Source organism: Amphiprion ocellaris, chromosome 1 (genome assembly GCF_022539595.1).
Source record: "Amphiprion ocellaris isolate individual 3 ecotype Okinawa chromosome 1, ASM2253959v1, whole genome shotgun sequence".
NCBI lineage: Eukaryota > Metazoa > Chordata > Actinopteri > Pomacentridae > Amphiprion > Amphiprion ocellaris.
In genome coordinates, this window is record NC_072766.1 from 10,200,099 (window position 1) to 10,222,589 (window position 22,491).

At 41.8% G+C, this 22,491-nt stretch overlaps 1 protein-coding gene across 13 annotated transcripts in view; it reads left to right on the forward strand.

Moving 5' to 3' along the window:
* The window catches only part of sox6 (SRY-box transcription factor 6), a 135,564-nt gene that overhangs the window by 106,392 nt on the left and 6,681 nt on the right, over nt 1-22,491 (forward strand). For 11 of the 13 annotated variants that reach the window (XM_035944453.2, XM_055010230.1, XM_035944451.2 and 8 more), the window contains 5 exons: nt 2,048-2,197; nt 4,232-4,412; nt 4,630-4,817; nt 14,653-14,758; nt 21,585-21,818. In XM_035944453.2, the coding sequence (XP_035800346.1) occupies nt 2,048-2,197; nt 4,232-4,412; nt 4,630-4,817; nt 14,653-14,758; nt 21,585-21,818 (859 nt within the window). The remainder of the gene's footprint in view (nt 1-2,047; nt 2,198-4,231; nt 4,413-4,629; nt 4,818-14,652; nt 14,759-21,584; nt 21,819-22,491) is intronic. The other 2 variants (XM_035944457.2, XM_023262274.3) reach the window with 1 other exon arrangement.

Genomic DNA, 22,491 nt, shown 5'->3' on the forward strand with positions numbered 1-22,491 from the left:
AAGTGTATGTTGGGTTAGCACACCTTTCATCTGTCTGTTCTCTTGATTGTATTTATTGTTCTTTGGCTCTTGGAGTGCTCCTGGTCGCTAGGATAACCACTGGTTCTAACCTCATGGCACTGAACTGCTAATCAGTGCTGGCATCCTGACTGTGTGCATTTTGAAGCAAAGTCTAATTATGCTCTTTTTCCGGAACAATTAAGTTCTTCCCACTCAGGTCAGAGTCGTGCCCATCAACAAGCCTGTTAGCAAACATCTGTCCAACAGACTTACACTTCCATGTGGCCTGGAGTGACAAGCACTAAATGGAGACTCCTTCCTTCTCCTTCTCTTTTTCTGTCACCTCCCTCTCTCTAACCCCGCCACCCACTTCACCCACACACACACTCAGACGCACTGAGTGCCCTTACCACTGACATTAACTAAGTTTCACTCAGACGAGAAGAAAATAGAGTTAGGGCCGCTCCTGTGCCCGATCCTGCCGGACACAAAAGGCTGTTTGTGAGGGAGGTGGAGGCAGTGCTATCATTGTGGGAACATAATCAGTCTGTCATTTCCGCTGCCCATGTGCTGTTGTTATCCTTAGGTCCCCTGGAAGAATGGACCTTTTGTACTGTCGCTTATGTGGCAGCGATAAAGTTTCTTACAGGAGCACATGTGTGTTTATATCTGGAGATATGTGCATGGACATAAAGTGCTTTGTTAGGCTTTAGTCTTCACTTTAAACTGCCAAAGGTGAGGACTGCAGGGCCGTGCTGCTTCTCCCCTCCTCCACACAAAAGCTGTCTCTATGTTGCCAGTCGAACCAGGAAATGAGACAAGGTTTGCTGATTGGCCAGCGGAAGAGAAATTAGATTCTCTCTGACAGCACCATCTGACTGAATAACACAACAAACCATAAGGTTTACCTAGTCTGGGGATAGCAAGCCAGTGGGGGAGGTAAGGAGTGCTATCTGTCTGATCAAGTGAGGTCCAAGGCTATGTGGAGTAACACATTTTCTCAGACAGTAGCTCTATTTGACAGACCCCTACCATTTGCAGCAGGGGACAAAACCCAATTTCATCACTTACCTGGTGGCCAATCAATACAGGCCAGGGATGGAAAGAAGTCTCAGCAGTGCAGGAATGCTGGGTTCTGTGGGCACAGGAAAGAGAAGGACAATATTAATAATTTATTTAAATTAACGATGTTATATAAATGAGATTAAATCTAAAAGATAGATGCACAACATGACGCCATGTAACTTTATCCACGACAAAGGATAAATTACAGCCAAAAATGTGATCCATCAGACAATTAGCAGTCTGTGGCTCACCAGATTTTTTTAATACTCCCTACTCCAATACGAGAAGGGGTCGTATTTAACCACATAATCAGTCCAGTGGTGTAATGTAAATTGAGCTTTCGGAGCTCAACCATGTTAGAGGCGCAACTGTTGTTGAGCGCTTTGCCAGTCATGCTCTTGTGTGGCTATGTCACCAGCAGTTGGAAACCTTAGTGATTTAACACCAAGGAAAATAACAGTGACTATACCACTTCTTTGTACAGGTTTCTAAGCCTTAATAATGTGTGTGTTTAACATATTCTGTGATGACAATCCAACTGAGGTTGGTTGCGGAATAGGACCGTCTCACATGGCTGTGTGGAGACAAATCACAGGCCAGAAACTTCAATAGGAAGTTGTGTAGATCTAGAGAAATGAGAGATCTTTGCTAACACACTTGCATCCAGTCGGCAAACTTTTCTCTGTGATGAGTGGAAAATAGGGGCTCCAAGTATTTTGAATGAAAGCCATCTCTGTGTGGTTTTTAAGACTGCTGTCTCTCTCTGGGTTCAGCCTTTGAAATACAGTTAAGACCTTTGATGGAGGTTCTCTGCCAGCCTCATGGAAAGAGAGGAAAGACGTAAAAGAGAGGGGGGGAGATGAAGGCAGACACAGAAGCAGAGAGAGAGAGTTCTAGGGAGAGGAAAAGACAGAATATAAAACTTTGAATGTTTGCTGGATTTGGATGTTAACGCCTTGCGGGTTTCTCCTCCTCCCTACAGCAACTGTATGCCGCCCAGCTTGCCAGCATGCAGGTCTCTCCTGGAGCCAAGATGCCTCCACTCCCCCAGCCCCTCAATGCTAGTGGGCCCATTTCCCCCTCATCTCTGAAGAATGACAAGAGTTCCTCCAGCCCCATCACTCAAGTCAAGGTACAGCCCACAACTCCTTCAACCAGCCCACCCAGCAGCGCAGGCCTTGAGTGGTACTTGACCCAGCCTAGCGTAGTCGGTGTTGTCTGAATAAACTAGCACCTACAATGTTCACTGCTTCAGTGCTACAGCCGGCCGGTGGTGAGCCCAGCCTCCAACAGGCCATCAATCTCTGGGGCTTTAACAAGGCCCTCACTCTCTTAACCAGAACTCTGTGGACATGGTTGCTATAGCTATGGCTGCTCCAAGCCAGTAATTTGTGGAACATATGTTTTTTTTTTTTTTTTTTTTTTTATACAATGAAAAGTCTTTTCCTCTTTCTGCAACTAAAATGGAATAAAACCATTACAACGGTGCTTTACAACTGCTGACAAAAGTGAAGCAAAAAAAAAGTGGGACTGAACATTTTTTTGGCCTGATAAACAAAGCAAATGCAGGAAGCATTTTCAGCTGCTTTATGGCATGACTCGACCAGACCTCTATGCAAAGGAACAGGACACATACATCATTCCCACTCACTAAAGCCATAATCAGAAACATCCACCCATTTGAAGTACTTCAGCTTAATAATATCACAATGTAGAAAGACCATAAATCATGTTTTGAAATAGTAGGAAAGCACTTCAGCTTTTTCTTCACACACTTGCATTCATGTACACACATGAACAAACATCCATTCACGTCCTTTGCATTCTTGAACTCCTTCGCACTGACTAAACACTAATATCATCATACAAGTACAATTCTCCATTTATCACAGCAGAATATCAATTAGAGCAGTCTTAATGAAATACCGATTCTAGTTGAAATGTTGGAAATTTTGCCAAATGTCCCAAAATGAAGGTTTTAAATGAAATAATTCATACATAATTAAATGGATGGCAAACATACACTGGCATCCTCCCATCTCTATCCACAGTCCAGTGGAATCAGACTGCCTTCAGTTTTGTTTGTCTGTTTTCAGCTTCACTGCATGACAAACTGTTATTGGCACAGCAATAACAAGGCCTTGGGGCAGTCTATGCTTGAGCCATATGTTTTGACAAGGAGACACTTGGGCTTGAAAAATACTGTTAACGACAGCATGAGCCTTAATCTGATTTAAAAGGCTCTTGTGTACATAGGGCAATTCATCCTGTGCAAAGTGGTTTTTTTTTTCAAGGATATAAATGTTTGAATAGTCTTTATTCGCGATCATTCAGAATTTACTTTATTTAAGCAAATCTACTGTGCACTTTGTCCATGATCTTTTTATTTAAGGTGATTATATATAATCTTAATATCATTTTAATATTAAGAAGAATAAAAAAATAGGCTTCTGGCTCACATTATTTAGCTTCAGGTAAAATGTGCTTGATATGAGAATAGTGCTCTTCATCTCAGATCTGTTAATGGTCTAAAAGGCTGCAACCAGCCCCACAAATACAGCACCAACAAATGCATCCTCCTCTGACCTCCTCTTAGAACCACACTACACATCATATTTTTTTTAGGAACAGGCATATCAAAGCATATGATAAATCCAAGTATGCACAAATGAGGAATGAAATTAGAAAACAAGTTAATGAAGTAGATAATGTAAGTCGACATCTGATGAATGGAACAGCTGTCTTTGATCATTGGCACCGCCGTTATCTGGTCATTATTTATTCTTCGAACCAGAGTGCAGACACAGAGAGCAGGGAGGAGGAAAGGGAGAACAGATGAAGATGTACAGAGAGACAGAATCTGCTTTAATTAGTGTGAACAAAGGCACTGGGCAACTGCGAGGAAGATCGCAGTGGCACAGCTCCTAAGGAAGGATGGATGAGAGGGGATGAGAAGAGGAGAGGAAAAGGGGGGAAAATACCAAAAAAAAAAAAAAAACAGAGTAGGAATCAGGGAGGAGGTGTGGGTCAGGATCGGGATCCTATAATTAACCAGAAACGGAGGAGAACTGTGCTGTCTGAGAACCCGGAGCCCCTCCAAAAGGGAGGGGGAGGAAAGACCCATTCACATCTGTCTTCTTTCATACTCCTATCTCTGCTGCTGTAGGAGGAGGGAACGCAGCCTCTCAACCTGTCTGCTCGGCCAAAGACGACAGAACTGGTCAAATCTCCTACATCCCCGACTCAAATCCTGTTCCCCGGCAGTAAAAGCAGCCCTAACAGTCTCATCGGTAAAGGTGGCATCCCCAGCCCACTTGCGGGAGGCCTGGGACGAGGCTCATCTCTGGGTAAGACCTCAAAGTGTCTCCACAAAAAACATCCCACATATACACACAGACTGGCACTCACATCCATGGAGACCATATTCCAAAGCTTTGCTACTATTTTGGTATTTGTCATGTCACAAATAAACGCCACTGTCAGGATAATGTGTGAAGTTGTTTTTCTTTTTTGGCAGTGTGTGTGCTAGCAGACTAATTTTGCTCTGCTTGTCTGTGTGCACAGATATTCTGTCCAGCCTAAACTCCACTGCGTTGTTCGGGGACCAGGACACAGTGATGAAGGCCATCCAGGAGGCTCGGAAAATGAGGGAGCAGATCCAGAGGGAACAGCTGCAACATCACCAGCAGGGCATGGAGGCAAAGCTGTCCGCCCTCACTTCAGTGGGCCTCAACAACTGCAGAGTTGACAAGGTTAGTGCGAGTATCCTATAGTCTGTCTCCGTTCTATCCCCGATTCAGTTCTTCTCCATTGCAAGATTTTTCCGTAAGGCAAAAACAAAAAAAAAAAAAAAAAAAACAGCAGTTGACCACAAGAGTCCTCAGGTCTCCCTGCAAGTAGTGGAGGAAAGAAACTATTCAAGAAAGTGGAACATGGCGATTTTGATAGAGCAGTAATTCTTAAGACTAATAATTTTCTTTAATCCACATCCAGGGTGGTCGTATTGATAAGAGCTGGCATGGTTTAGGGTGTACATGTATGTTTACTCAAATTAGCATGAATATGTTTGTGTGTGCGTGCTTAGAGGCTTGTGCGTTGTTGATGCTGGTGTGAGGGCCGTGACAGGCCATGGCAGTGCCCGGTGTGGGTTAAGAAGACTCTGAAGTCTCTGCCCAATTAAAGCCGACTTGCAGCCCTCTCCGTCCCCTGACACGGGATGGGGCTGCTTTGTACCAGGAGCACACACTCCCAGGGATTCCCTTTAAAAATATCTTCAATCGATGAGTCAATCAAGGAAAGAAAAAAGCTGTCCTCCTCTCTTCAGCTTGATGCCATGTTGCCAGTTGGCTGTGAGGAGCAGGCAGAAACTGGGAGCGATGCTCATTAATATTTCAGCACCTGACACTTTCAACCAACAGCCTCAACTAGGTCAATGTATATGTAAAAAAGTCAATGAATATCTATTTTGATTTCCCTCTAATTTGGTGTTTGGAAGAGATCACTGTCTATGCAGGTGGCAATCAACTATGCTCTTACTGAAGTGAAGCAAATAAATTCCACAGAGGACAGAGATGAAGCGTCTCCTGCATTTACTCTCTTAAGTCTGAACAAAAAAGATCTTAACAATAACGAATGAATCCATAATCTCTTTCTTGTACTGACAAACAGGTGTCATAATTGTCCCTAATATTAAACAGGCACATCATTGTGCAAAGAAATCAATTCTATTTTTTTTTTTTTTAAATCCTTTTATTTTTTGGCTTTTGTTTCATTACAACATGAACTTTGTTGCATTCTTTATTCATTTTCAGTCACATGAGCTAGCGCAGCTGCTTCGCCACCTCAAAACTAAGGTGAGCCTGTGGTCAACCAAGCAGCAAAATCTGCCATGACATGAAAGCAGTAACTAAACAATGCCATTTTCTACAGGCAGCACACACCTACAGCTACATTGTCCTTAGTAGGTAGAGCTTAACGCCTTTTTACTCTGTGTTTGCTCCTGTAAGATTTAGCTTTGTTTTCTTTGAATTTGTCTCAACCAGTGTTAAAGCAGTCAGCTCAGAGGAGAAGAATGCCTTTCTTTTTGTTTTTCCTAAAGGCATCATCTGCTTGAAAGAGTCAGTCGCTCCTCACCTGTAATCTACCTTTTGTGTGTGTTTGCCACCTGAGGAGAGAGCATGCGTTTTTTATGAAAGTGAGACAGAAACAGAAACAGTGCGATTGCATGCATGCGAGTACAATAGTGGGATCATAGTATCAAAAACACAAAACAAACGCCACACAATAATTACAGTAATTGGAGGAGGCTACCCATATGCCTCTGTGCGTGTTTCTTGCAAAGACCAACTGATATCTGAAAAAAACATCCCCTCAGGAATGTTTCCGTTTTCATTCTAAAATCAGTCTTGTTGAATGACACCTTCACCGTGCTCGCGTTTGACTCTGTGGCCGCCGCAAATCATAGTGAGATATTGTCACCTCTTAGTTTCCGTGACACCGCTCCTATTAGGATGGTGTGAAATTAGAGGCGAGCTTTATCAAGTCAGCTAAAAGAACTGACCCATCATCTTCATCCTTTGGCTGCAATAAAGAACAGTCAGTTGTAATTCAGCAATGAAATGAGAGGGAAGGAGAGAGAGAGAGAGAGAGTCTTTTGCTGATACAACAAGCCAACAGACTAGAAAGGTTTGAATGCCCCAGATAAAAGCTTTCACTTTGGTCAGTTTCAGAATATTAATATTTTAAAAAAGCGTCTCACCTGACATAAATATGGCGTGGTCTTTAATAGCTTCCCTCCCAGTCTCTTGTTTGGAAGTTTATCATAGTGAGAGCTTACATGAAGAAGATTCAGGAAAGGTAACATAAATGGGATTAAGGAGAGGTTAAGATCATTCAGTGTGGCTGTTAGAGGGGGATATTAAATATTGATTTATCCCACTGTAATGACCGGGCAGAGGAGTGGGTCTAAGTGCTGCTTACAGATGGATCAATTCATCTTTTCATACAAATTGTATCTGAACAGTACAATGCATTCCTCCCTAACCTTTATTACTATGACTCTAGCTCTCTCTCTCTCTCTCTCTCTCTCTCTCTCCCTCCCTGGCCATTGACCTAGGAGAACATAGCGAAGATCAGACTCTCTGTTCTACAGTATACAAGCCTTTAACCTGAGGACATGTAAAATATTCATGCTTAACAGGAGCGAATCTCCTTGCTTGTCTTTTTTATTTGTCTGTTTTTACTATATCCCATCAGTACAATAAAACCTTTTACAACCCTTCTGCAATTTGCCTTTTTGAAATATTTATCTAAAGGTATTATTGTCTGCAGAGGGCAATTACTTTGTTCCATTATTTACCATCTCCTCCTCACCCAGTGGAAGCTTTTACCTAGAATGCTCCAGTATGCCTACAGTCATATACAGTACATCTGAATCCATTTGTAACCATTTGAATTGTCTCCCTCTATTATGCACTGTAGCTATAACTGGGCATGCTGTTTTTCAGGGTCACGGGTGAATAAATATCAAGCATCTGTGTATGTTTTCACTCACATGGTGCATGCAGAGATTCAACTATGTCGCAGTCCTGTCATCAACATTTATGGCCTATTGGAATATATAGCTAGTAGGTCAGAGATGAAGTACTTTCTACTAATACATTTTCACTGGCTCAGCAGAAACAGTACAATCATGTTAGACACACTTAAGGAATGTATTTTTATTAAATGCTTGAATTCAGTTACCATATTTATAAAAAATTTAAATAATCAAACAAAAGATCAACATTTCCAAGAATTAACTTGTCCTATGTGACACTCATTGTATTCAAACAGAACATTAGCTTTTATGACTAAGTGAAATAAATGACATTTAGTGTAACTAGCCACATTAAAGCAAAATGAAATAATAAAAGCTAAAGTCTAATTTTAGGCAGAGTTCAAGTTTGTTTATCAGCTACAATGTGTGTAGGAAAATGGCTGTATTGTTAACTCACTTAACAAGTACAACAAGGTGTTGTTTCAAATATCAATAGTATAACTGTCTATGAACTGTAAATTGTTAATTGCCTGTTAATGAGTCTCGAAATTCCTCCCACTCAGACAGCACAGACAACAGAGTGCTAATTTAATTTTCAGCCTCAGCAATTGTTATCTCTGTCACTAAAGAGGGGAAAATCTATTTTAATTTCATAATTTGAACCTCCAGCTTCCTTCTCTCATGCGCTCACTTCTGAGCCAGCATCACAGCCAAATCTACAGTTTACTGGCCCGAGAGAATTGGCCAAGCCTTGATGTTGAACCCTGATAAGTAGAGTAGGACGGATTTACAATGACACATCAATTTCTCTTGCTTTTGTTTCAATAAAATGCAGCATATGTGAAGTCCTGGAGGTTGTGTGAGATAAAATATATTCCTCTGCTGACAAGTCCCTAACTGGAATCAAAAGGTGAAAGGTCAGTGTATTAACCTATTGAACTGCCCTTTCTGCCCCACAACACCTTTTCTCCTCAGTATTGATGACTACAATTGTCCATTTCCCGTATCCCAAAGCTCAGCCTGTAAATATTCAAATGGAGCTTACACTGGTGCTCTACAAAACCCAGACTCCTAACCTATTGGTTATAGTGGTTATACTGTCCTCCCCTCCTGTGTGTGTGTACATACATGCACTTGCAAGTGTGTGTGTGTATGTGATGCCAGGGCTCTATTCAGGCAAAGCCCTCACAAAGACTTTGAATATAATCTTGTCTGGTTTGCAGCCCTGGAAGCAATTTTCTGCTCCTTTTCGACTGCTGTCTTGGAAATTGCAAACCAAGGCATTTTGGCTGCAATGTAAATCCTTGGCATACAAGGGTTTGCCCATCCAAATTAGATTATGTTCAGCTCCCAGACACTGGCTGTAGCCAGCAAGTGCTATTGTGAAGATTGCTTACATTAATGCTTTGTCCAATTGTTCACGTTTGCCAAAAGAATAAAAATAATGTACGACTCTGGATAAAAATGTGCCTGTGCATGTGCGTGTGAATGTGTGTGGCTCCCGTCCCAGGTCAAGTCTTTTGCTCTCCCGCCTCGTCCCCAGAAAGACATCAAGGCTGCATCTTGGTAGGGTCATTTTGGCTGTGGTAGCTCCATTATTTTCTACAGTTGTCATTTAACATGGTGAATTTCTGGCCTGCTCCAGTTGCTCAGAAATGCTGCCGGGCCTGGTGGCAAAGACCTATGATGCTGCACTCACCACAAGGCACATACAACAAAGGACAGGGAAAAGAATAGGCTACAAAGGACCATTTATAGTCTATGGTATTGTTGCAGTAGCAACATAATGGCTCCAGTGTCCAACAAGACTTGAGGTTTTGTCCATACGTGAAAAGGGTTTTGGGAGTGCTGCAGTTTCTAATATCCTGCTGTTTACAACCTGGAGGCTTTGATAAAGCTGGAGATTTTAGCCAAACTAACAGTGAACAGTTCTGGATCACTGAGGATTAGAAACCCATAAAAGTGCATGATGTCAACACAAATGGTCTCAGCAGTGAAGAGAAGAAAACCTGAACTGAACACTGTTAGAAATGTGTCGCAACACTGACAAATACATGTGACATTATGTACTTGATGAGCAACATGCAGAAGAAATTCAATGGTTGAGACTTAATGTATATTTCAAACAGGCATTGAATAGTCACATTTCATGGTTCTGACTTGTCCTTCTAATGAAAAAAATACACACAGAACACAACATTTCTTTTGCTTGAAAACAATGAACATTAAATTGGCACAAAGCCCAGATGACGTAAGCTCCCAATGTTATTTTTATGTAGTTTAGGTTCCCCAATTCAATTAAAGGCCTTTCCTACCTCCATTTTGAACAAATGAGGTGATGCCCTGGCAGAACAAATGGGACAGAAATAGCTGGCCATCTCTGCTCTGTGTGATGTTTAGTACGACCACGAAAGAACAGATGCCAGCCTTTTGTGGCTGCTACTGTTGATTTTGCTGCTGCCTGCATTAGCCTTAGCAAAAGGACGGCTACGGGTAAAAAGAGAGTAACAGTCTGTATGAAAAGAGCTGTGGGTTCACCGCATGGCTGGATGTACTTAACATTTAAATGGTTCAAAACTAGCAAAAACTACTGGAAAGCTGCAGACTTATAAATAGCATTGCAACTGGTTACAATAAAAACACAAAACAGATGAGGCGCTGAGCTGTGAGAGGCTGTAGCCATATTAAAGTGCAGTCTTTGTCTCCATCAGGCCTGGGACAGATTGTTGAGGGGTTTAGTCCGAGACCCTCCGAGTCTTCACTCAAGAGCTACAGACCACAGTGGTGACTGACACTTGATACACAAAGCCCTGCATTGTGGTCTGAACCATTGCCTTCAACTTGCCACATACCAGGTGTGTGATATAACTAGAGCCAGTTCAGTGCATTATCAAATATAAGTGGCTGTTTAGGGTCCTGCAGCTGTTAAAGGTTCCAATCATGAGATTTTAAACATATGCGATCATATTCTTTCCAATGCAAAGGAAAGATGGATGAGATTTAGTTTAAATAGTATGAAAAAAGCGGTTACTGCTGTCAGATTTCACAGAAAGGGCTAAACATGTCATTTACTGTATATATATCTATGCACATACACACACATTCATGGCCAAAAAATAACCAAACTATTATATGATTTTAAGTTGGCTATGGGTAATTTTTTTGGAAGAAATACGTTGGATCACGCCTGCCAGATGTCCAAAAGAAATGAAGCAGTTTTCTGTCAAAATGTTTTGGCGAGCAAACGCGGCGGTTTCATCTGCGCCTGTGTCATCTGGTTTACCTCATCGCTTTTTTGACATGTGTCAGATAACTTTGTTCTCCAGATCACAGAAACTGGACCATTCCTGACCTGGACCAAAGGCTTGTAATTAGCATTGGTCAAGGTATTAACGACATTTGGGAGTGACAAAAAGTATGTCTGCCGCTCTCCACCTTGGCTGAGCTCAGATTTTTCACTACCAAAGAAACATAGACCATATTTGGTTGCATTAAATCAATTTCTTATGACGTTAGGTGAAATGCTTATCATATAGATTAAGACAGTTTTCTTTTAGCCTCCAACTCTGACCCAACAAACTGACTCAAAAACACTCGCAGGCTTCTTTTCCCCTCAGTGTATTTTTCTTACATCTGTGTTTAAATAATCTCAGGCGATATGACTTTGCCGGCAGCCTAAAGCTATTTGCGAAGGAGAGAGTGAAGGAGTGTCAGGATTGGCAGTGTGTTGCCTAAATATAGGGCAGGAGTAGGCACAATGCAGAGGGACGTCTGCCACCCGCCTCTGCCCAGAATACACCCTGTGGGCAGAGCAGCAGGCCTCCGGCACATGTTCTGTGGCCAGCTAGATTAAAGCTCTCTTTACAGCATTGACAAGGGCTCTTCTGGATTCCCTCGCCCAAGAAGTTCCATGAACTCTGCTATCTATCGCCCCGTCCTTTTCTTAACTTCTCTCTCTTCCTCTGTGACTCAGCTTTCACTGGACTGGTGCATGACTTCAGTGGCCAGCCATGTGCAACTTAACCAATACATCCGTTACCAAACTTTAGAGACAAAAGGCTGCGCAGGCACAGGCAGATGAGATTGTTGTGGGTGGCAGCTCTCCACTACAACTCGGAGTGCACTGCTGTAATTTTAGTTGTGGGGTGGAGAGCTGCATGCTGAAATCATTTAAGGGAGGGACCGTTTGCTTGCCAACAGTTGTGGTCAGAGTGGGAGGGGAATAATGTGTACTGTTACATCTTTTGTTTCCTGTCCCTTTATCTTCTCAACAGCCTTAATTTGTTCCTACATTCTCCTTTGTTTAGGCTTTTTTTCTAGCAGATAGTAGCAATAAGTTTCAGTATTTCTGCTTTCTAACGCTCCCTTCATCCCCTTGTACTGTGCATTATAAATACCTTTTTACATCAGCTATATACTGAAGGGCTTCGTCTCTCCCTCTCTTTTCCTGGCAGGACGGCTAGCTTCCCCAGATACTGCATGTCCTTTGCTACTTCTCTGTGTCAGAGTGATCAGTAAAAATTTAATGACACTATAAAATAATAAAACTGCCATTAATTTATCACAGCACTTGATGCGTGGGCAGTAAAGAAGCATTAGTTCACTGAATATTTTCCAACCTTAAAACAAAACCCTGATGCTGTGCAGATAATTTATGACCCTAATTTCAACTCTATTTCTAATTCACCAATATAAATTACCAAACTTATAACCAATAAGTATATTAAGCCCAGTATATAAAATTTTATGAAAATTTGTGGTACCATATTGCACAGATAGTCTGATATTAATTAGCACAACTAACACATGAACAAGAGGAATACTTACCGTAATTAGACCACTACAGTATGTAAAATGCTGACTTGTATAAAGCATATGTGGATGTTTCCTGCATTACCAAGTGAAGCCCAGAGTACTGTCAAACAAGAGCTTCATTCAGTCCTATTCCAGACTGTCTAATACGCTGATGTTCACTAATCATATGACTTTGTGCGGTGGAGAAAGAAGTTCAACGCTGATCTAGCTATTAATGAAATTCACTGATGGATGGGCCCTGTTCTCGCTCCTTCTCAGCCCAACATGATGCTTAATGATCATGAGTTTATAAAAGGACTTGATTGATCAAGAGGGACCAGCGAAGTGCAGAAGAGGGACGAGATGACTACTTTATTACAGACATGCGGCACCCACGAACACTGTGTCTTCCTAGTGGACTGTCCATGCAGCATCTGAAGCAGCACCACTGCCCATCCAGCTAATCGCATTTTAGTCACTTTGTCATCAGGCTGCTAGCTTCTTTCATTAAGAGCAATAATGTGGTTGGGTGATAAATACGGCTGTGTGTGCACGTGCGAGCATGTCTACGCACGTGCCGCTCTGCACAGAATGTGACACGGAAAACGGCAGCGCACTCCATCTTCTCTTTACAAAGTGTCCTCTTGCTCAGCAGGGACCACCGCATATGTCATAATTAGAAAACACTTAAGTAAGCAAAGGGCCGTCAGATAGACAGCCTCTAATCACAGGCCATAAGCAGGTAGTGGTTAATTGTATATCAGAATCACTCAGCTGGCCATAAATAATGACTGCTCCTTCAAGTAAGATGGTAAATTGCAGAGCTCTTTCTGTCTCTCTCGCAGTCCTTTCTTTTGAGGAATAGTTCTTGAATAAATAAAAGCATGAGCAAAATCAAAATACTGTGAAAGGCCTCAAATGGACTTGAACTATCTTCATCTTGTCATATTTTTTTTAACTGTCAAGAAAAAAAGGTTGTACAAAAAGAAAAAAAAAATATATATATGTGATTTCTGCTTTTCTTTTTGCACTGACACTGATTTCTTTTGATTATTGTTGCCAGCATGATTTTGTTCACCAGGAAAATGCAATACAAAGAAATAAATTTCAGCCATAAACTAAATGTTTTTAGTTACAATGGTTAGGTCTGCTTAATTTTTTATCACCTTTACCATCAGCGCACAAACAGTGCAACGCATCACAAAGGAGGGGCTTAAAGATTAATGTGTGTGTTGGTGTCAGTGTGTGCAGCAGGGGAGCTGTTAGCATTGTGTTGGGACTCTACCTGAGTGTCTGTTCAGGCTGCATGTGATAGGCTTGCTTAGAAAGAAAAGAGGCAGAGGTCAGCGCAGACAGTACATCTCTGGCAGAGACTGAGCACGCACCCTGGGAGTAAAACAAATGCTTTTTTTCTGAATGGTGGCAACATGCCTGCTTTTAGTGTCATCCAGGCGAAACCTAGGGGGGGAGAGATTATTTGTATCATGCAGAGTCAAAGTGTCCATCTCCTAGTTGAGTCTTTAGAGAGGAAGACAGCCCTTTGCTAATGCCCTGTGTATTCACTGAGGAAGTAGGTCATTCAACAATGGAGCCAGCAGCAGTCGGCACTCTCCCCTTGCATAATACATTAAGTGTAATGTGCAGCAACTATTCAGAGGCCCCCCGAAAGCTGTTATTTTATTCTGTAAATGCACACGGACATGACATTTAATATTGTCACGGAGCGCTGAATGACAGGGTTTCATTGTGCATCAAGTACAACATGATGCCAAGTTTAATCTGAGCACAAAGCAACATGACAAACGGGAAAACACGGTGTGTTCTCCAAAGCATGAACTCTGAATAAATGATGGGCGCTGAGCTCTGGGCGCTGTAGACTGGAAGGGAGGATGTAAGGAGAAGATTACAGAGGAAAATCTGAGCATTGCAAAGAGGGCCACAGCCCCATTGTGTGCTTGGGATCACAAAGTATCCTTCTGTAAATCTATTTAGAGCACCCCTGGCCCTCACTGTCTCTCTGCCTCCTGTCATCCATTATAGCAGCTGCTGAATAGAGAGATGAGGGGGGAAAAAAAGCTACATCTAGCTCATGTCAAAAGAGCAGCTCTTCAAAACAACCTGCATTTATCAAAGACACTTTTTTTCTTTTCACATTTTCTGATTCCTGATGTGGGTATTTTTACAATTTTTTTTTCCATCAAAAAAATGTGTACATGTGCTCGTTCGTTTACCTGACTGTTTGTGTTTCCCTGCAGGAGAGAGCGCATTTTGACAGCATCGGGCACCACCTCGGCAAGCTGGGTGAGGAAGGAAAGATCGGCCACAGAGTTATTGACCTCACCAGGCCAGAGGATCTAGATGGTAAGGCCGGATTTAGATCACTTGCTTTTTATTTTTATCATACATAATTGCAATAAATTACTAATTAATTTTATGTCTCCTCCTGATTTATACAGTTTCACTGGACATTAGAGTGAATTCTGTGCTAAAGAGTGAATACAATTGAGTGGATTCTCTTTAAAACTAGTTAAAATTAGTATTGAAGATTGATTAAAAAAAATAGTTCTCCATGTGTCTAAGCATTAGATGCAGAGTGTGTGGTATGGGTGTGTGCAGAAACATGTAGGTGTGTGTGTGAGAGATGTGGGGGTTGGGGTTAATGCCGTTTGAAATGAGCCGTGGCTCCCAGGTTTTCACAGGTAGGTGAGCGGAGGACAAGGGTGCCTGAGGACAAAGCTGGCTTTTCTCCAAGCTTGACTCCTGTTGCTGTTGTGCTTGTTTGAGGTCCAGGGCACAGGGGTGTAAATTCTGATTACACCAATGTGACAAAGCGTCATCTGCTTTTGTGGTGCTGGCTCCTACACAGAAGCAAGAAGTACCTCGGTGCACTAATGTTTGTCCGGCATAAATATTTGTGGCAGTTTCCATGGCACTTCAGAGCGAGAGCAAAGAGGAAAATGGTTCTGACTCATCTTTGATGCCTCAAAGAGACTCAAGGCGGAGGGATAGATATTTCTCAGGACAATGTAACCCATCAACATTTTTAAATAGCATTTTAGACATGTTTCTTTTCAGTTTCAGAAAGAAGTGTCCCTGCATAATTGGTTCACACAGACTTTTATAAAATAAAAAAAAAAGACTTCCCATAAAAATGTTTGTTTACCAACTTCAAAGCAAATGCCTTTTTTAAAGCGCGTCTAGTTTCACATCACACCCAATCCTGAAGATGAGAATTAGAGGTGTATTTAGCGGATTCATTGACATGTTTCCCATGTGAGCCGCCGCAGAGGATCCCATCCCACCCGTCTGACTCCTCGGACAGATGTGTTTCCAGTGCTCATTCTCCCAGTGAGAACCTTCCCTCTGTGGCTACTGTGGAGTCAGGACCGAAACAGAGCACGCACCAGGGCAGTTGTGTCCTTTTAAGTCCTGTTCAGAGCCGAGGGAAAGGCTAGTGCCAGACTCCTCACATCCGTGTTCCCAACGGGCTATGGATTAGGAGCAAGCAGAGGTTAGAGGAGAGGAGAGGTCCTCTTCCCAGGGGGAAATGGCTGGGAGACAGGGCAGTGCACATAACTCACAACACACAGTTAACCATTTCTTTTCTCGGACCACAAATATATCTGTCTGTCTCTTTAAGCTTCACCAACAGGAAGACACGCATACAGTTGAATGATGTGAAGCAGAATTTTAAGATGTGAACCACAAAGTGTTTACTCTTCTGAGAACATGTTTACTTTTGAAATCCTTGTGAGGATTTTCTCCTCCTTGAGCCGATGGAGGCTTTCCTCCCTGGGATACCTTGATGTATAGAAACATACTGCATGTGTCTACTTAGTGCTCTTTTTAATAATCTAGAAAACACTGATTTACGGCTCAAAGCCCAAGCAGAGGTGACAGTAAAAACTAGAACTAGAATTTGATTAAAGTTCTTTTGTCAAACGTACTTTATACAGTTGGCATAGATAGGATCTGCTTCAAATTTAAAAACAATAAAAACTCATATGAAACAAGCTGGTGGTAAATAAAATTACTTTACTTTTCAACCAAACTAAGGCCACTTTTATCCAGGTTAATTTTGGTATAGAAGAAAGGGGAAGTTAACTGGGAACCTCTGTTTTTAACACATTTTTCCACAGTAGATCAAAACACACTGCATATACTTTGGTGTTTCCTGAAAAGGAAAATTACTGGGTGTACCTCCCAGCCCATATATAGGGTGTGAAAGCCCCTTGGTGTGTAGCAGCTTTCCCTCCAGAACAGAGCACCCACATTGAGCAGGCACAGTGCACAACCAACGTCTGTTATCACAGCAGTTCACAGAAAGCTTTAGGTTGCTTAGGCTAATATTTGCAAAGCATGCAGCAACCAAAGTCCAAACGGCTGAGATTGAAAAAAAAAGTGGTGAAGGAATATGATTAGATATGATTTCCATCATTAACAAAGTCACGAGCCACACGTATGATCCCACTGCAAATTCATTAGGTCTTTTTAAGCCCTGGTGAAAACGTTAACCAATACTGCAAAAGCCTCAGCCAGCCACGCCCTCTGTTCATTCACATATGGCAGTATGGAGCTGCTGTATAGCCGAAGTTCTGTGTTTGTCTAAACCGCCCCCATCACTGAGGGGTCTACAGAGAACAAAGAGGTTGTTGAGAGATGTGTGGAGGCAGGAAACAGTATTAATCTAAACGCCCAATGAGATAATATCAACCAGAGAGTGAGGGGGAAAAAAAAGAGGCTTCAGCCAAGAAGTGTCTCTACCAAAGTCCTCATGGAATAGGTTGAGAAGAACAGTAGTGTTGCATTGTTGTTACAGATCACTGATGATGAGTTTCTTTACATCTATAGCTCAGAGCTGTTATGAAACCTTACATTAGGTTGATGATTAGAACGGGTTTTTGCTGTTGTTTTTCTTCTCCTGTGAGGCCGTGGGAATCAAACTCTTGTTTTTTTTTTTTTCAATCCTAAGGAGTTTTCCTTGAAGAAAACTTAGATGAGGAGGCTCAGACATGATGCCTTATCAAGTCAAAAAACAATAGCTGAAGAGGTCAACAAATATCTGTTTTGAAGCAGACACTTTTAAATGAACCCCTGATAGAACAAATGTGTTTGCATTTTTTTTTTTTTTCATCCATGCATGCATCTCCTTTTGTGTGTGCGAAGCCAGAAAGTTGTGGAAAAATCAGACTCCGCTTTTATGCAAAGCGCACAAGACAGTTGGCGGAGCAGACAAAAGTAAAAGTCGCAGCCTGCATGTTGAAACAAGCCGGCTGTTTGTTCCCATGTTCATGCGCTCACACAGTAACACACAGTCTAGAAATCACCCGAAGAGGAAAACAAACAAACAAACCAAAAATAAAGATTAACATGTAATAATAGGGCTTATATCACTCATAATTTGTAATGGTTTAATTAGCATGCCATGAGCTCAGGCTCAAGCAGGGCCACTGAGGCTGTGTCGCGTCCGTCCACACACATTAATCTCGCCTGATCCTGCTCCAAGGGAGAGGCTCTATTGTCAGTGGTAAATGCCTTCAGTCAGAGGTGTTAGATTTGATCCCAACAGGGAGAGCTTGGCAGGTTTGCTCACCGAGGCTCATCCTCTTGAGCGGATTCCTGGGTGACATTATGTGTCTGCCCACAGAACAAAGATGAGTGAGGAGGAGAGGGGGCAGCTGGGGCAGTGCTACCCTCTGGCTTGGTACACGGTCAAGTCTGAGCCTGCAGCTCACAGGTGTGATCGGCTTTGGGGCCTCACTACCTTCTCTCTCTATTTCTATTCCCGCCCCCCTCGTTTGTTCTTTACCCACTCACCCCACCACTCCCCACACACACAGAATCATTCTTTCACACTGTAATTCATGCTGCTCATCTGCAGTGTTTCCAGGAGAGACAAATTAAAAGGGGATCCTCATATCGCTCTGTCACACTTGAGCTGCCGGCCTCATGAATCACAATAAATTCTATTAAGCAGCACTCCCTCTGTTTCACTCTCCCACCTCCCCCAGCTACTACCCAGGGGGCCTGGCCCTGTCACTGCTAAACATCTGTGTTTATTTACACAATCACACACCTAACTAACTGATTCCTAAATGTCCTGCCCCTCCAGGAAAAAAAATGGTTAATGCTCATTTGCAAAATGTCAGAGCGGTGTCATGATTTTCAATGAAAATACAGAAACAATGTTGCAGTAAATTGCATGTTGCAGTTTCTAGCAATTTGCTGTGGATGCCTGATTAAGGCACATATATTACAGGGGCTGAATACGGGGGCAAGTTTATCCACCCACAAAGCCTTGAGTGATCTTATATTATAGAAAGCCACTCTGCATTGTTCATACTGTAATCACAACAATTACCTTAAGAACTCATTATTATTGCAGGTTAAAGGTGTATCTCTAAGTTTGGCTGCCTGTTTCCTAGACCGTGTGAGTCAGCTTGATACTTTTATCACTTTGCTCTTTTCACATCCAAAATTACAGCACCTGCCCCGGTACAACTTAAGATGATGTAACACTCCCGTTGTTCAAGTCTACAGCTTTTCTGTAGTGTCTGACAGAGTAGATAGGCTCTTTTCTGTGTGCAGTCATATGAAGCAAAAGACCATGCCTCATCTGGATTCCCTCCAATGAACCAAGTCACGTGGCTGGTTTCATGGCTAACTACGAATGTGGCACTAGGTGATGGCAGGCGGTTGTTTTGTCCCCCTCCCCATAAGAAGATCACCTCTGCCCGTATGCATGCACACCAGTATATAAATTGCTGAATCAGTGTCAGTGATAGAGTAATGGCACGGGAGGCATCGTAAATTACAGCAAGCGATCCCGGGGTGCAGACACTGGCTGTCGTGTCTGAATGAGCGCTGCGCTCCTGAGCTAATGAATACCTTCATCTGGCCCCGGCAGTCAGCAGATTGCCCCGCGTTGATGGATACTGTCAGCCCTCCGCCACACCACATTTCATTGCACAATAAACATGGTTGTCAAAACCAAACAAAGTGAAATCAATTCATCCTGTACGGTGAGTGCATGCTAAATGAAATTAACGTACTGTGGGGTTTGGTGGCAGCAAAGGTAGTGTATTATTTCTGAATTCATGATGGCTTTAAAGGCCTATAGCATTCTAGGTGGCAAACAGAGTTGGATATGGTGTCTGCAGAGTTTGGGAAAGTGCGTATACATTTTTTTTTTAAATATTCAGATTTAGTAAACAATTCATGTGTGCAAGTACAATTATTTATATTTATGTTTGCATACAGAGTTTTGGAAGATAAGTCCTTCTCTTTATTCATCCGCACTAAGATGATATTAAAAAAGAGAGAGAGAAAAATGTCTTCAGTCTCAATATACTATTCACCTTTTGATGAAAAAGTTGATATTTAACATTTGAAAATGACTGACAAAATTAGTACAATTATGGCTTTTATAGTAAATGTATAAATAGTAATAAATAAAATTTATGTTTTGACTTTAACCTGTTTTCCTCCTCTTCTTTGTAATGTTTATTTGCAGGATTCTAAGAGGACATAGATAAACAATTATAAGATTACAATTCTAAAGTCCCACTGGCCTGAACTCTGTGACAATAACCACTGAAATCTCTAGGAAGCAACAAATGCAGTGTCACAATGTGAAAATACATTTTCAGTAGCCTCCCAGGTGGACATCATAAAGGATCTCTGTTTAAAATTTGTAAGTTCTGTACCTTATTATGATAAACGCTGTGAGATGACATATGTTGTGAATTTGTGCTATGTAAATAAAATTGAACTGAATTAAATAAATGAAACAGTTTGACACTTAAACATGAGCAGGTTAAAATTAGCTGGACCTCAAGCATTCTCTGTGGGCATAAACTAAAACCAACTCCCAGCACACCTCCATCTGTAATATAATAGAGGTATCTTACCTTTATAACTACTTGTCTCCTATAATGGCTTCGAAAAAAAGACACACTTCTCTGAAGCAAAAAACACTCAAACTCGGGGTTGAAAATGGCGCAGTAACATCTTCAGTGATTAGAGCTGAGCGAGCTTTCTCTGGATACGGAATTAATGTCTCTGCACAGCCCTCCATTACTCATTAAGAGTTTGATTTTGTTTATCAACTGAAATAATAATAGAAATCAAACCCCAGGTAATGTGTGCCAAGGCTGCTAGTGGAATGGTCTAATGAGAAGGCTTCACATGTGGATGATGAAATATGCATGAGTCATCCCAAGCTTTCTTTTCCAGATTTGAGATCATTAAAGATGTATCGTAGCATATGGAAGGCTTTTTTTGTCTTATTTTTCAAGCCTTGTTTATCAACATGTTTTTGTTTGTTTAAATATTCATACTGCTTTTATTTAATTCTTTCACATCTTACATATAAAAGGAAGCAAATGCGCATGCAAACAGAAATCATTATCAGTCTGATGTACAGTTTAATACTGAGAGAAACTCTCTTATGCTGATTGTGAATGCCCTGATTGAGAAACAGCACTTTGCAGAATCGGCACACTCTCGCCTCGCTAATGTGTGCCTGGTTTGTTTGTGTGTGTGTGTGTGTGTGTGTGTGTGTGTGTGTGTGTGTGTGTGTGTGTGTGTGTGTGTGTGTGTGTGTGTAAGCTTGAAGGAGGCAGGAAGAGAGTGAGAGCGAATGGGAGAGACAGAGTAAAGCAAAGGAATTTATTTGTGCATATATATGTTAAAATGTACTTTGGAAGAATGCTTTATTAAGATTTGACAGAGTTTGAGTTTCTGCCTTGATTTTCCCATTTTAAAGACTGCCTCAAGTCTCATATTTATTATTTATGTTGCCACTATTTTTATGGACACTGTGAATATCAAATTAAAACTTATGTGCTCAAGTGAAGAAGTGTGAACACTTGTAGACAAAACATTTAACTTTCTTTGATGTCAAAGGTCTTCTTACTCTGGTTTTGGATAAACCTGAGCGTTAGAGACCACAGCTCCCATTTTAGTTGAAATTCTATTTACTTTTGCAGCATCTAATCCTTTCAAGTGAGGTTTTACACTCAATACATCCTATAGAAGTTGTATGTGTCCCTGCACTCATCTGAAACAATGTTCACGATGATGCTAGCAGTGATGACAGTAGATGAAGGAGAGTTTAAAAATGGCTCGTCATTTAATCAATGTCTTGCCTCGCTCTCTCTTCTTGTTCCTGCTCTGGTTATTCCAGGGTCCAAGGAAGTCAATGGCTCTGCAGATAAACCCCAACCCTATTATTGTTGGCCAACAGGAGGCGCTGGATCTACTGAGGCGCGAGTCTTCAGGGAATCGCGAGGAAGGAACAACAACGAGCCCCACATTAAAAGGCCAATGAATGCATTCATGGTGTGGGCCAAGGACGAGCGGCGCAAGATCCTCCAGGCCTTTCCTGACATGCACAATTCTAACATAAGCAAGATTTTGGGTAAGATCTCGATACCTGTGAATCAAATATACCTGCAGAAAAATGTACCGTTCACCTAGGAAAGTACTGTTGCAGGAAAGAAATACCGTTTCACTGCTCGGAATGTTGTGGACCCTTGTTGAAAATATACATGTAACTTATATGGCTGCAAACTAAATTGGTAGAAAGACTTGTCATATCCTCTGATAGATTTTCTATCATCCTCCATGTCTGAGTTTGTGTCCTGGATACATACACTGGACTCATTCTGTAATTCCCTTTATCAATCTGAATTTTTGTAACACCTTACAGACTTGCCAAGCACTTTCGCACATGTAAATGGGTTTATTGCTTTCCGATATGTAAATTCCTGATAAAGTAGCAGGTATCTAAAGGAGGGAGTGTGTTATCTCGCAGGCCACTGTGCATCAGTTCACCTCAGCATACAGATGGATTTATAGCCCATCACTACCATAAGTGTTTGTCATGAAAAATGACAGAGACTAAATGGGTCTTGTCCCCACAGCACTGGAGTCCATACATCAGAGCTGTTAAAAGTGCTGTCATCCATGCCAGTGTAAGGCACTTCACAGAGCTGTTTTACTACACCAGCTTGTTGTTCCGTACTGTTTGACAGTACAGAACAAGCATGTCTCTCGGCTCAGATAATGTGCATAGGCAGTGCTATCAAGGG